The sequence below is a fragment of the Varroa jacobsoni genome, unplaced genomic scaffold (assembly GCF_002532875.2).
Source record: "Varroa jacobsoni isolate VJ856 unplaced genomic scaffold, vjacob_1.0 scaffold_468, whole genome shotgun sequence".
NCBI classification, from domain to species: Eukaryota; Metazoa; Arthropoda; class Arachnida; order Mesostigmata; family Varroidae; genus Varroa; species Varroa jacobsoni.
This window is the reverse complement of record NW_019213370.1, coordinates 42,106-55,285: the sequence shown is the minus strand read 5'-3', so window position 1 is coordinate 55,285 and position 13,180 is coordinate 42,106. Positions and strand designations below refer to the sequence as shown.

Genomic DNA, 13,180 nt, shown 5'->3' with positions numbered 1-13,180 from the left:
CAATCATTCAAGCCTGCCGCGCTACTTTTCATGTATAGAAAGCTATCGCGCTCGTGACACAATGCTGCCCCCCCCCCCCCCCCACAAAGCTGTCCAGTTAGCTCGTATCTAGGATACACCGTATAGAGCACGCCAATTCTTCGTCTACCATACCTTCCGTATCAACGAACTGTTGCCGTCGTCATTGCAACTACGTCCACCTACTCTAAATATGTTCGTTTTGCCAGTCCCACCAACGTGGAAACAAAAACGAGGCGATGCTATAATAATATGGTGTTCTAACAAAATCAATTGCTACGAAAGATTGTTTAGCTGATATAACAGTTAAAAGCTGATCAAGATTGTGCGCGAGGGCCAAAATCTGAAAATCAGGCCCCATGTCCGTGAACGATAGTCCACAGATAGATCTCTTATAAACAATAGATATAATAGTTTTTAATGATTAGCAAATGAAAACATATAATTAAGAACAATATGTACATAAGCAGCACATAATCTTGCAAGAATCAACCATCTATAACAAATTTCTTGCCTAAAAAAGCTAGTTAAAATAAAGACAAGAACACCTAAATGGTTACTCAAGTCAAGTCGTCTTTATTTTACGAAACGAAGGGTGAAATTTCTCCTCGACCGCCTGGATATCCTGAAGGCTGGCCAGTGATCAAGCACATTGTAGGCGTATCACTCTAGGACTGCAGGCCGCATAGGTCGGCCCGCATCGCCAAATCCTTATATTCATCAGTTGTTTTGAAGGCATTCGCTCAGCTTCGTTGAGCTATTGCGCATCCCCTTATCATTATACCTAATAGCCCTATTGAAGATTCGATAGAGACAGAAGATACAACAAGCTGGTAAAATCCTTTCCTTTTAGTGCGCTGATGCATTTCCCCACGTGTTGATGCCTTACAACAGCTGGCCTCTCTGTTTCCCCCCACCTTAACCCATGAATCTCAACTATTAGTCAACGACGATCAATCTAACGACGAAATAGCCCCTATTCGTTATAGCGACTGCGGCTCGACGGAGTACGACGCGTTACTGGGATTTGTTATTGATTGTCAACGCTCGATCAGGGTAAGGGGGGTCAAATCATACATCAGTGAAGGGATACGTGAAGATTCGGAATTGGGCGTAACTTCGTTTTGAGCTAAATGTATTTCGACAGCTGAATAAGTTCCAATTTGCAGATCTTATTAGCGGATCAAAGTTCTGTAACTTTGTAGGGTGCAATGATAAGAAAGCGGTATCTAGGAGCAGCTTTACCTATCATCAATACTAATAAAAATTTATCCATTTTGACTTTGTTATACGCTGGCAGTGGCCCAACACCGTTAAAATCGATTGTTGTTCCCATTCAGCAAAGAACAGTAAGTGCTGAAGTTTAAGTGATGTCCAAAGCGCTGAAAGGACGCTCGCTAGGCGCTTAATGCGCATTTCCTAATCGACGTTGGTGGTTGAGCTGATCGGAATAGATTGCACAATTTATACCGAAGGTTGGTGATGTAATAATCGGTGCGATGACAGACCAAACCAAAAAGGAACGCTGAAGTCTGTAATAAGGATACAGATTTAGCTCATGCGACCATGTCACTATAACGAAAAGCGTAAATTTATAAATAGTTATCATGGCTATTATAACTGATGAAGTCACAGTTGGCTTTCAGCGGGAAAAATCTTCATTAGGCTTTAGCGTTTCGTTGTTCAAACAGGATGATGTAGAGTGAATAAAACTGCGGTACCTCACGTTCAGAATATGCTTCAATGCTCTAAGCAGTTTTACGAAAACAATACAATGAATACATTTCCGTTGGTTGCTTACTGATACTTCGGCTGAAGTTGTACGTTTTCCTTCTCCAAAGCATCTAATGAATTTCAGGCTTGTTTAGCTTTTTTCCGATAAATTGACAACGCTATTTTCTCCACAACGGAATTATTTGAACCATGAATAGAGTAAAGGGCTGAAATGTCATTTCCCATAAGTTTTTCAATGTTCCCTATATATTGTGGAGATTACAAAGAATGTATTCAAAGAACTCTAAAATAACTAAATGCCCTATTAAGCGTTAATGTCGAGTTTTAAATGTACCGTATCAAAAGTGGGTAAAAAAAATTAGCTTTGTCAAAACTATTTCTCTATGTAACCTTTTTGCAGGAACTGTGCCCAACATGGCCCCAGCCAAAAAGCTTATTAATTGTGGATGTATTTTATAAAAAATGTGTTACTGTTATTTTTCGTTATAGATCGTTTTCGATTAGTGGAAACACTGTCCTCTAAACCCATTTCTCTTTGAATAAGTAACACGTTTCCTTGGAGATTACATGTTTTGTAGGCAGAAAAACAGAACAAACCTTGCTCCGGAATTATCTCAAGGAAGTTCTTGCTACAGTTAATCTCCAATGAGTCTAGTTGCGTTGCTTTACTGCAAAATCCGCTAAAAAAAAAACCTTGAGAATGCGTTGCGATGGGTATAAAAACTATATTTTTGGTGTGTATATATACATACACACATATAGTTGGCGATTTCAGTTATTAATTTATAATCTAAAAATCTTGCAGAACAACTATAACTTTCTGATATTAATTGAATTTTCCTGTATTGAATTAAGGCTATTCGAAGGGTGTATTGCCTTAGCGTATTTTAAGTCAATCAATAGAACTATGATTGAAAACTGGGAAATAGTAAAAATAATTATTATTACTGTAATTATTATCACTATATATAATCAACGGTATTGTGGTTTCTAGGTTTTGCAAGTCTCTGTGACATTGTCTGCAGATTTGAAAAATGAATATCGTGCCTCTTCAGAATTCTCGTAAAAACCCTATAATAACTGAGCAGTGTTTATGGCTAGAGTCTTAAATTTTAACATTTACTGATATTTAATCGCAGGCGTACAGTTACCGGGTCGGTAATACATACAATAATAACAATAGCTAAATTGCAGTTTTTAGTATCTTCTGATATGCTTAACTGTCCCTTTGAAACATCTATAGTCTACCTTTTTTTTTTTTTTTTTTTGTTGTCACAAAGGGCTTTCTGCTCGCTGTACTCGATAACGGAGTTAAACGCGGCCTGGCTATTACGAACGGGATCTAATTAACAAATCACTACATCCGATTCCAGTTCTTTACCATCTAGTTACCAACGTCAATACGGTACACTGGTATTTAACATCTAATCATTACGCTTCACAACGAATATAGCCACTGAATACAGATGATCGAAACAAACTGTTGTTCCAAACGTTGGTCCGTTTTTCTACATTTCCTATAGCATTCATAGTAAACCATAAATTCAAACTCGTACTCAGACCTATATCAGTCACAACAATTTTCCTGTTGCAACAAAAGGTCAAATAGGTTCACACCAGATCCCTAAGTATCTATTAGCAGAGGGCCGCAATCAACCTTAGCTAAATTGACATAGTTTCCTTAAGTAAAGCTGATACATGCTTCTCTTTTAATTGAAACTCACGAGGAACACAAGCCAAAAACAGGCCTTTGATCTGATTAGCCTCTTGGCATCCGCTCGGAAAGGATGCGGGCCTTAGCTTTCGATGCAACTATTCCGAGCAAGATCGGAAATAATATTGGAGAACTTCCTTAATATTGACTCTATTTGGCATATACAGTAGTACAACTTATGGCGATTACGGCAAAATTGAATCAAATAAGATGATTAACAAGCATTTGAATCCTATATTTTGTTCTCTATATATCCGTTCTTTGCTCTTTACTAGTGATACCCTTCTGAATCCTCAATGTATGTTGACTCCCTATCGTCAACATCATTGATGAAAATTTTCATTCCTCGAGGGAAGTCCTGTTTGCTCACTTTCCCTAACGAACCAGCCACCTGAAAATAGCAGAAAGCCATATTTTATTCACTTCAGAAAAACGTGAACTTCAGAAAAAGAAAAACCTATTTTAAATTAAGGCAGCTTCGTTTATCTTGCAAGTGGGTTGAGCTGTATGTTTTTTGTAATAATAATAAACACATTCCAACAGGCCAGAACAGATCATCACTTACGAGCGAAAAGATCGTTCATTCGTTCGGTATCTACTACGATGCTCTATACTTCTTCTAGATTATTCCTAAGCAAAAAAACTAACGTGATAAGCATGAGAGCCCCAGCCCTGGGTCAAGTGGCTGTTCGCGTAAGCAATCGATCTTTGCCAAGTAGACGTTCATTCGAATCCTGACAAGTTTCATATAAAGATGGGCAATAGTTATCATAGGAGGGGGCGCTTCAAGCGCCTACCCACGATTTTTTGCAAAAACTCGTGTGGTACACATCATTCTTAACTAGCCAGCGTGAAGGATTCGCGAACGAGCAATAACTGCAAGTGCTTCCTTCGCTACACTAAACTGATGTGTATGCTGTCGTATATTCTAACGGCTGGAGTCCTTTTGTTGACATTTGTGAAATAGTTTGTTACCGAACCCGTGCCCGGGTGAACGGACAAAATGACGTAACGTTCGCGTATACTTATGACGAAAAAACTGTGGGAGATAACGGCCTATTTAATGGGAGATAATGGATATTTACAGCAGCGTATCGAAAGAATCCCATTTGGTAGCGGTAAGTATCACCAACTCGATAACAACAAAGCCATTGATCATGTGTTGAGGTAATCCCCAATAAGGAAGGGAAATTTATTTGCGCAATACGCAAAAACAAATATAAAAACGAACGTGATAAATTAAAAAGATTCGTCTGAGAGCAGCTCCAAAAAGAATCGTACGATTCAATGTAAATCAATATATCTAATAATTTGTTAGAGAAAATCAACGATATTGCGCCACGCGGGACGAAGTCTTGGCTATTTTGGCGGGCTCTGTGTACGTGGTGTGGGTAACGTAGGTTCTTGTGACGTTGTAGCGAGAATCTAATTCGAAGATCGTCGGAAAGCAATTTTATATACACGATCAGTACCTGAATCGATTTCGAAAAAGACCTTGTATTATGTTTGTAGATAGTAGTATATGTGCAATCATTTGGTTATCACAAGAATCTCAATATAAAGACTACCTATTCTGCATCGTTGCTCGAGCATGGTTATATATATATATATAGATACCCAGCTACACGACTATTAGGTGAAATGTTTAGGGACTCGTATTTATCAAGATTAAAGGCAGTGCCTACTTCGTACATGAGCTCGACGACCCGATGGATAGATTAAGTGGCATACGCACTGAACTTCCTCAAGCTTCCGACCCATCTTAATACTATAATCCGCATGGTCTACAAACATTTATATATCGACTCTGACGGATTTGAAAACTTCAAACTAGCTGTTTTCCTCTCAAACCAAAGAAGTCTTTTGATGAACTTTGCGAATCGATTCCCAAAAAATGCTAGTGTAGTAAATTACGATAAGATAACGATTGTAACTTCGCTCAAAAGTCGATCGAACAAAAGATTTCGAGGAATCGATGTTCTTCAGTCGTTTTCCTATCAGAAACCCTCTGCTACGTACAATACATGTACCGCAATCAAACCATAACGATGTGTGCGAACTCGTTGTATACCTGTTATTCTACCCTTATTCGAGCGAAAATTTACCCTGATTCACTCTACTTTCAAGCTCGACAGTAGACCTCTACCAACGGTAGACACTACAAGGACCGGATCTGTGCTGGTAGCAGATTTAGCCATTGTCGTCGGAGCAGCTAGCAAGTTGTCGCTCGGCAGCCAGTTTTGTCGTCCTTTTAAGTTGAAGACCCTTTCAGCCAGTTCTCGAGAGACTGACTGAATCGGGCGGATTAGAAAACAAAGTACCGCACATGGCCTGAGAAGTCCCAGAGGCCCATACGAATGATTGTAACAGCGTTGGCCGCATGCCCTGGCGTTCCGTTCGGAAAGTGCAGTACAGAACAGACTGACTTAGCTTCTTTAGACGTAGGTACTACTCTTCCTCCCGTACAACGAACCGCATCTAATGCATTTATCGGCAAACACCAACGTCCATTGGAGGTTGATTTTTCTAAGGCCCCCATCGCCATTACTATACAGTAAACAATGGACCAACACTAGATTTGGAGCAGTAGTTGAGTCGGTGGCTAAATAAAAAGCTCATAATGTTTCTTCCTTGCATCTACGACGATGCATTCTATGAGTGATTCTATGAGTGACGCCTTGATCATGATTTCACTGTCAACAGAGATCGCTTAAGAAACAAGTAGAAACACTGCCTGTAAATGAACGTAAAGATTCGAGTCATTGTTTAAACGGGACGCCGCTCTGATGGCTAACATGTTTGAAGTCAGCTCAATTGCATTACTTATTTTTTCAAAAATAAAAAAACAAGGGACGGCATTTCATTGTCGAAATTTGTCAACTGACTATTGGCCGTCATTATTATGATGATTGACATCATGACATAATTATCTGTGGCGCTTCTATGAGTTATCCTTTAACCACTGTTCAATATCACTGTCATGTATGTCTAACAATGTAACAAAATTACTCCAGATATTTTTACCATAAACCTTACCATCAATTAATTCCACCATTTGGGGCTGACCAGCAGATATTTGTACCCTTCAAATATCATCGGTTTGTCTCACTAACATCAATTAGACACACCTAAGTGAGGTCGATGACTCGGCGGTGAGCGTCATGATTTAGTACGTTCCCATCTGTTAGACAGCAGCGATGTTACCGCTGTTGCTCGAAGCGCGACCTAAACGCGTGTCCTTCTACTGTCGTCAGGCGCGTCATACGTAACGCGGCAGTAGCAATGCCAAACAATGACGACCTTCTATCGCAAGGCGGTCGTTTGCTTCATAAATGAAATCGTAGTTGAAAAACTGTGGACCATAGTTAAGCCATGCTCATATATCGTAATGCCCCGAATAGATGACGTAACAAAAGATCGCTTTAAAGTAAAGCTTGTAGCGACGACGTCAACTCGAGCACCTCCGGCTTTCTTGTGACAATAATATGCATTTATATTGAAAAAATGTATAGCAGAACATTTGCTTTCAAAAAACAAAACGTGTCTTTGTTTTTCTAAATTGTAGGATTTACGAAATTTTTAAAAACAGTCAATCTCTTTCTAAGGGCAATTTATATATTGGCAAACCTGTGTTTGAATAAATATTCGAATAAAGCTCATCCAGACCTTCAATACTGATAATGGCCTTATTTTTCACAACTTATATTTTCATCTCCACGGAATCATCATTTTTTTAACCTTACACCGTCCTGTCATAATCAAACTGTAACAAAAACACTTTTCCCGAACTTCTGGTTTATTGGCCGCGTTTGAGCAACATCTGTGTTTGTAGCAGCGGTATTTAGCAATAGGTACGTTGCAAGCCGTACTAACTTGTGAACTTCGAGTTACTATTAGAAAGGCGAAAGCTCGTACGACACAGTAGAATAACCCTTGGCCATGAGTAAGCTGGAATCGACTTTATATTCGAACCCGTATCGTATTCATTTGAGGCTGAACCGCTAAACATTTTAGTTGGATCCTATAATGCATATATATATATATATATATATATATGTATGTAAAGCGTGCCATAAAAACAACTAGGCGAATCATTATTGTTAACAAAAAAAGGTTTTCGTTTACTGGACTTAGTTTAAGCTTTAGCATCGAGTACGTAAAAGTTGTTTGCGTTCTCACCTTAAACACCATAACCTTTCCGCCGAGTTGACTTTCGTCGATGGAAAAGTCGCCGTGAAAAACTTCGCGTTCACCCCAGTGTCGATCTGGCCTCGCCCCCGCGGACACTCCCCTCCCATGGGGGCCCCATACTAGCGAACGTCGTCGACTACAAATCGTGGTTTCCATCACCAAAGCGATGGCAACTGCCCATGCTACCGGCAGAAACTGCATCCTTTTCGAATAATATAGCGTAGTTACTTGAAAAAGGTACACGCACTGATGCTTTGTCCAGTAGCGAATAAGCACAAAACTATTCAGGTGAATAGCTCTGGTTAACCACTTCGAATATTGATGTAGCCTATCTGTGCAATAGAATTAATCTGAAGTTCGGCAAATTTAGGTAGCGACACAAGAAGAGGTCCTAAAAAAAAGTTGCCTTCCCTCTAACTTTCTTCGTCATACCACGTACGCTATTCGTGATCGGTAAAGTTTGATGCGGGATTTGCTTATCTTGTTTAGGCCTCTGGCCTACGGACTTGGCAATGGTCTGGCTTTTTTTTGTTTGTTTAGATTTGCGGACACGATCACAAGCACAAAGATGGTAATGTGGCTCGTTTAAGGTCCATTCGCATTTCCACTTACGGTTGGACCATCGACAGTTTGTTATGAATCACACGATAATTTGTCTATTATAATGCTCTGTGGTAAATCCGAGTGACAGTCAAAGAAAACACAGATAGCAAGTCCGAAGATTCGCTTACAAAATCGCTGCGATGCGAAAATGTATCGACTCTAGATGTAAAAAAAAAAAGTATTCTGGAATGGGAGCCCTGCACCTGTTTCGTTTGTCGAGAGAAATATACCTATTTCTCCTTCAACGACACTTGTACCAGGAGCAACGTTATCCGACGTAAGGAAAATAAACTGCTGATCTGTATAGTACTACCACCGTGTTCGTAACTGACGGCCTATCGATTTGAGGCTTACGTGGCGACAAGTTAGGACGCCTATGTTGACGTGTCCGCTCAGAAGCTGGCGTCGGTTTGCGCACACACCTCGGGCTCGGAGTCGTTTGCCGGCAGTGCACCGTTCGATTCATTTATGGGTGAAGGCTATCTTCGGGAAAGGAGTTGGCAGCGCCATCACCGCGCACGGACGCCGCTACAACTGTGGATGGTAAACCCATGATTGTAAACCATTTGCTGTCTGTGAGCGGCGGGCAGAAAGCATCGAATACCTCTAAGAAACGTCCAAAATTTGAACTGCAAATGTTTCTTCTGTGGTGCGTTCTTTGTGGGCTTTTGGTATTTGGACCCTAGAAGAATTTGCCCAGTTATTTGTATTTATTAGTATTATACTCATCTATCATATGCTAATCTAGTTTAGCAGATACTAGATTGCAGGCTGTCAGCGCGCCGGTATCAATCTGTTGCCGAGAGCTAACCAAATTAGGAGAACGTAGATTGAATTTTTCTAGTTACGTTGGCTTTGACGATGCTATATTTTCGGTATTGTCTGTACAACGGGAACGGGTGAACGACGAGCTATGTGGGAAACTCTGGTAATATAGAAGGGTCAGCAGTGTTATGTAATTGGGTTTCTATTATTGTTTTCGCTTAGTACGGCAGTCGTCAAATGGCCGTTGTATTTGAGACAGCCGAGTGCTTTACCGAAAGTTAGTTGAATTTTGTCTCGAAGCTACAACTCTTCCTGATAGAATCACGAGCAAATTACGTTTTAATGAAGCTACTGCATTACCATATGACCATCAGATGATCATTCTGAAGTCTGTATGATCCATTATATATCGGGTCGAAATGAAACGCGGTGTCGTCGGTTGCGAATTTAGCAGAAAAATCGCAACTTGAGAAAACTACAAAACTTAGTTTTTTTTAGTAGGCATACATACATATATGCGTTGTATACAGTTCAAGTTAAACTACGTATGTGAGATAAACTACATCGTACGTCTTAGATATTCGTAAGTGGTTCTTTTTGACAAAAAAAAAAATTACTATGACAACCGCATTGCCATAAGACTACATCGATATTTCTTTATGCGAGAAGCCCAGATAATGACGGTAGGTACACTTATTCGAATGTGAACAAATGAAGCGTTATTGAGAATTATTACGCAAAATTCAAGATAAAATTACTGCTAACATTAATAGCAATTTGTCTAGCTGCCAAGGCCTGCAGACAACTTCAGCAACATCTAACCATTAATGGATGCAAGTTCTTGATAATACATTGAAAAAAGACGATTTTGAGTGTTCGTTCACATAAAGAAAAAAAAAAAAAAAAAAAAAAAACTAAAAGGCCCAATAAAATCAATTGGTTTTTGAGAACGTTTTGTCCATCGTTAGAGTAAAGGCAAATCCAGGCACTAGACAAGATCTAGTGCCTGGAAACCCTCACAATGTCCAACCGAACTTTATGAGCACCTATAAAAGATGAATCGCCATTTCCATGTATACCTATGCTGTCCGTAAGCGATTGCTAGATGCTTCCTTTTCTAGCCATAATCGCAGTTCCATCAAATAGCCAATATTTTTCTTTAGTTGTATTGCATGGCTGAATGATTGGAACGAGATCGTTATCAGTCTTAGACACTTATGGAGCCATACGGTCAACAGCACAGATAGATACCTTTAACTTGTATTTTCGAGAGAACCAATGGATTGCTGCAAGTGTCCTTTAACATCTGAACTAGAATTCTTCCATACTTGCTGTTTCTAAGCAGATCAATTGTTTCTCTATAACGGCTGTTGCAGATGGCCGTGTTAATTCTTAGCTTGTAGAGCCCCACTATCCACAAGCACTAGTAATAATAACATTATATATTAATTACTAGTGGTCTTTCTTATGTAGTGCAACTTCAGTTTCCGAACCAAATCCAGTTCGAAGGGTATAATACGAATGGCTTTCTTGCAAGTTAGACGCTGCTATTACTGTTGTATGTCATCGGTCCCTATTCCATCTTTGTTTTCGTCTGCTCTGATATAGCTACCAGCTGACAAAACCTGATGGCCTTCAGCATTCACCAACGGCAGTCGTTGCCATGCAGTGACATCCCGGTCTTCTCGTTTTACTCTTAGCGACAGGCTGCAATGTCATATTAACTCGTGCGGCGTATCCGAAACGGTAAATTGGACCGGAACAAAGGATCCGATCTTGTATTGACTCATGTTGGCTACAAAGTGAAATAGGCGAAAATCGTCATTGCCAGTCGATCTCGTTTGCGAGATCATTTCTATTGTGTATTATTGTTTGAAAAAGATTTCGTGGCCTAAGCTGACTAAGGCCTCGTGTGAGTTATCTGATATAGAGGATGAGAGAAGGGATTGGCAGATGGCGATCACCAGATCGCCATCTGCCAATCCCTTGGCTTGCGTTCACGTAATTGATATATTACGTAAATAATTCTGAATACTAAATTTAGTAAATGGGTAACTTTTTTCAACCCGACTCTCTGTCGGTCTCTATATTTCGCTAGCTTTATCGTTATTCTTGTTACTGTTATCGTATTACTTAGTGGTAATTAATCAATCCAGTTGGGATGTTTGCGAAGATTTATTCATTGAGCGGCGGCAAATTACCGTCGAGGCTCTACCCGCCGCAATACAGGACGCAGTAGGCCATAATTCGATCTTCAATTGGCTGAAAAATAATTAAATGATGTGAAGATAAGCGAGGAGGATTGTATGAAATAAAGCTAAAATTTCGATAAGGTAAGATAGTAGTCGTTCACCAGCAGATGTGATTTAGTGCGAATGGGCGATGCGTACGATAGTGCAGATGCCCCTGCATTTAATATCTTCGAATAAATGGGCTTTTTAAAGCCATGTTTTTCTAGTTCTTCGAAGACTACTTGTTGAGCTATTTATTGTCTTCGCAGGGGAATGAACGACGTCGGAGCTTTACACATCCATCTGATTGTTGTCCCTTGGTAATTTAACAAAAATAGCTTGACACTTTACCCAGTTTCTTTTTATATTAAAAGGTTATAGAGATTTTGCTCGGTAAGCCTCATCCGAACGGGACAGAAAAATCTGCAAGTCGGTAGTGATGCGTTGTCATACTTAAACATCTCCATAAGCGTTCGAAAGATTGTCGGTCGTCAACTACATTCAGCGTTTTTCTATTTGCGCGCTAATAAAATTCATAAATTATTGCGATCTGTTGCAGCGACATCGGTCGCGTGACGGACGGTGTCTGACAGTGCATCGAAAATTATCTGATAATCACGATAAAGTAATGTTTTCCAATTGGCAATTATTAACATCGCACGGTAAATCTGAGGCGAAAATGGCTTCTATTTAATAGATCTGAAGTCTAAACAGACGAATCTAGTAAATATGGCCGATGACGCTAACGGAACTTCAATTGATTAAGGAGTTATAATCGCAAAAGCCCAGCAGGTCGCCTTTTACACCGCTTCCGTCTCAATAGCACTAACCAAATTACTATCAGCAGTAGTATTCAAATACGAGGGAGGAGCGAGGCATAGATTTCATATTATCACATGCTAATTCAATGAGTCCGATTTCGCACAAAGGAACCAGAGAATGGAGGGGAGAGACAGGGGACGGTGCAATTTTGCCTTTGGCATGTCTCAAGTAGATCCTTCCACTATCGCTGGTTGTTAGTCATCTGAGCAGGCAATGCGTCCAGGGTGGGAGGATGTTGAAGGGTAACACAGTACGACTAGATCTTTTATTCGAGTTGGCCATTGCGTTAGCACCAGTAGCGGTAATCAGCAGGGCAACAATTGATGACATGCTTGGTGGTGTAGGACACAGATGTGAGACGCACGTTAGAAATCAGGAACAGACCCAGTGCTCGACGTCCTGATGGCCGGCTATCCAGTGCAGTTCGTGACAGTGGTTCAGGAGAAAGCATCAGGACCATGCAGCTACTTTCCTACCGGTTGCGATTATAATATGTAGTGACACAAATAATGATTAGTTGAAATTTTAAAATGTCGCGGGAGATATTGTTGGCGAAAATACGGCTTGCGGCGCCGCCGAAGTCGATCATTAACGGGCGTTGGTGTTACGTGGTTGACAACTTATCTGGTTGAACAAGACATCCGGGCAGAGCTTCGGGAAAAAGCAAAATGTTGGATAAAGGTCAATTTCCCTTCGCTATGTTTCGCCTAAACCTATACAATTAGAAATTACAATAGGCTGCAATACAATTATTGATCGGGGACGACGGGTTTCGAAAGGCATTCATCTGTTATTGCCGGAGCAATGACAACCGAAATCTTGACGTATTTATTTTAAATCACATAGGCCATCTGCAAAACGTCAGATTCAATCGACAGCCTCTTATAGTTAAAGAGAGGCCACTTCAATCTGGCTTACTGACTAGAATGATTCTGATAATTATAGTATGTTACTGCCGATTTTTTCTGTCCTGTCAGCTCTGACGCAATGACGAGAATGGTCCTTTTTCGTTTCGCTCATAGTCCGGCAAGTAGCCCTTGATCAGACACTATTGTATTTTGGGGTGAAAGCTAGGTATGGAACAAAATGATAGAAACGAGTA

At 40.2% G+C, this 13,180-nt stretch overlaps 1 protein-coding gene across 1 annotated transcript; it reads right to left on the bottom strand.

Annotated features, from left to right (window-relative positions):
- Positions 1–567: 567 nt before the first annotated feature.
- LOC111260718 (uncharacterized) lies at positions 568–8,708 on the bottom strand. Its single transcript, XM_086968447.1, has 2 exons — positions 7,646–8,708; positions 568–3,857 (listed from the first exon to the last, which is right to left on the bottom strand). Exons 1-2 carry the CDS (start codon positions 7,856–7,858, stop codon positions 3,738–3,740), a joined length of 333 nt encoding a protein of 110 aa, XP_086824573.1. The 5' UTR covers positions 7,859–8,708; the 3' UTR covers positions 568–3,737.
- Between the last annotated feature and the right edge of the window lie 4,472 nt (positions 8,709–13,180).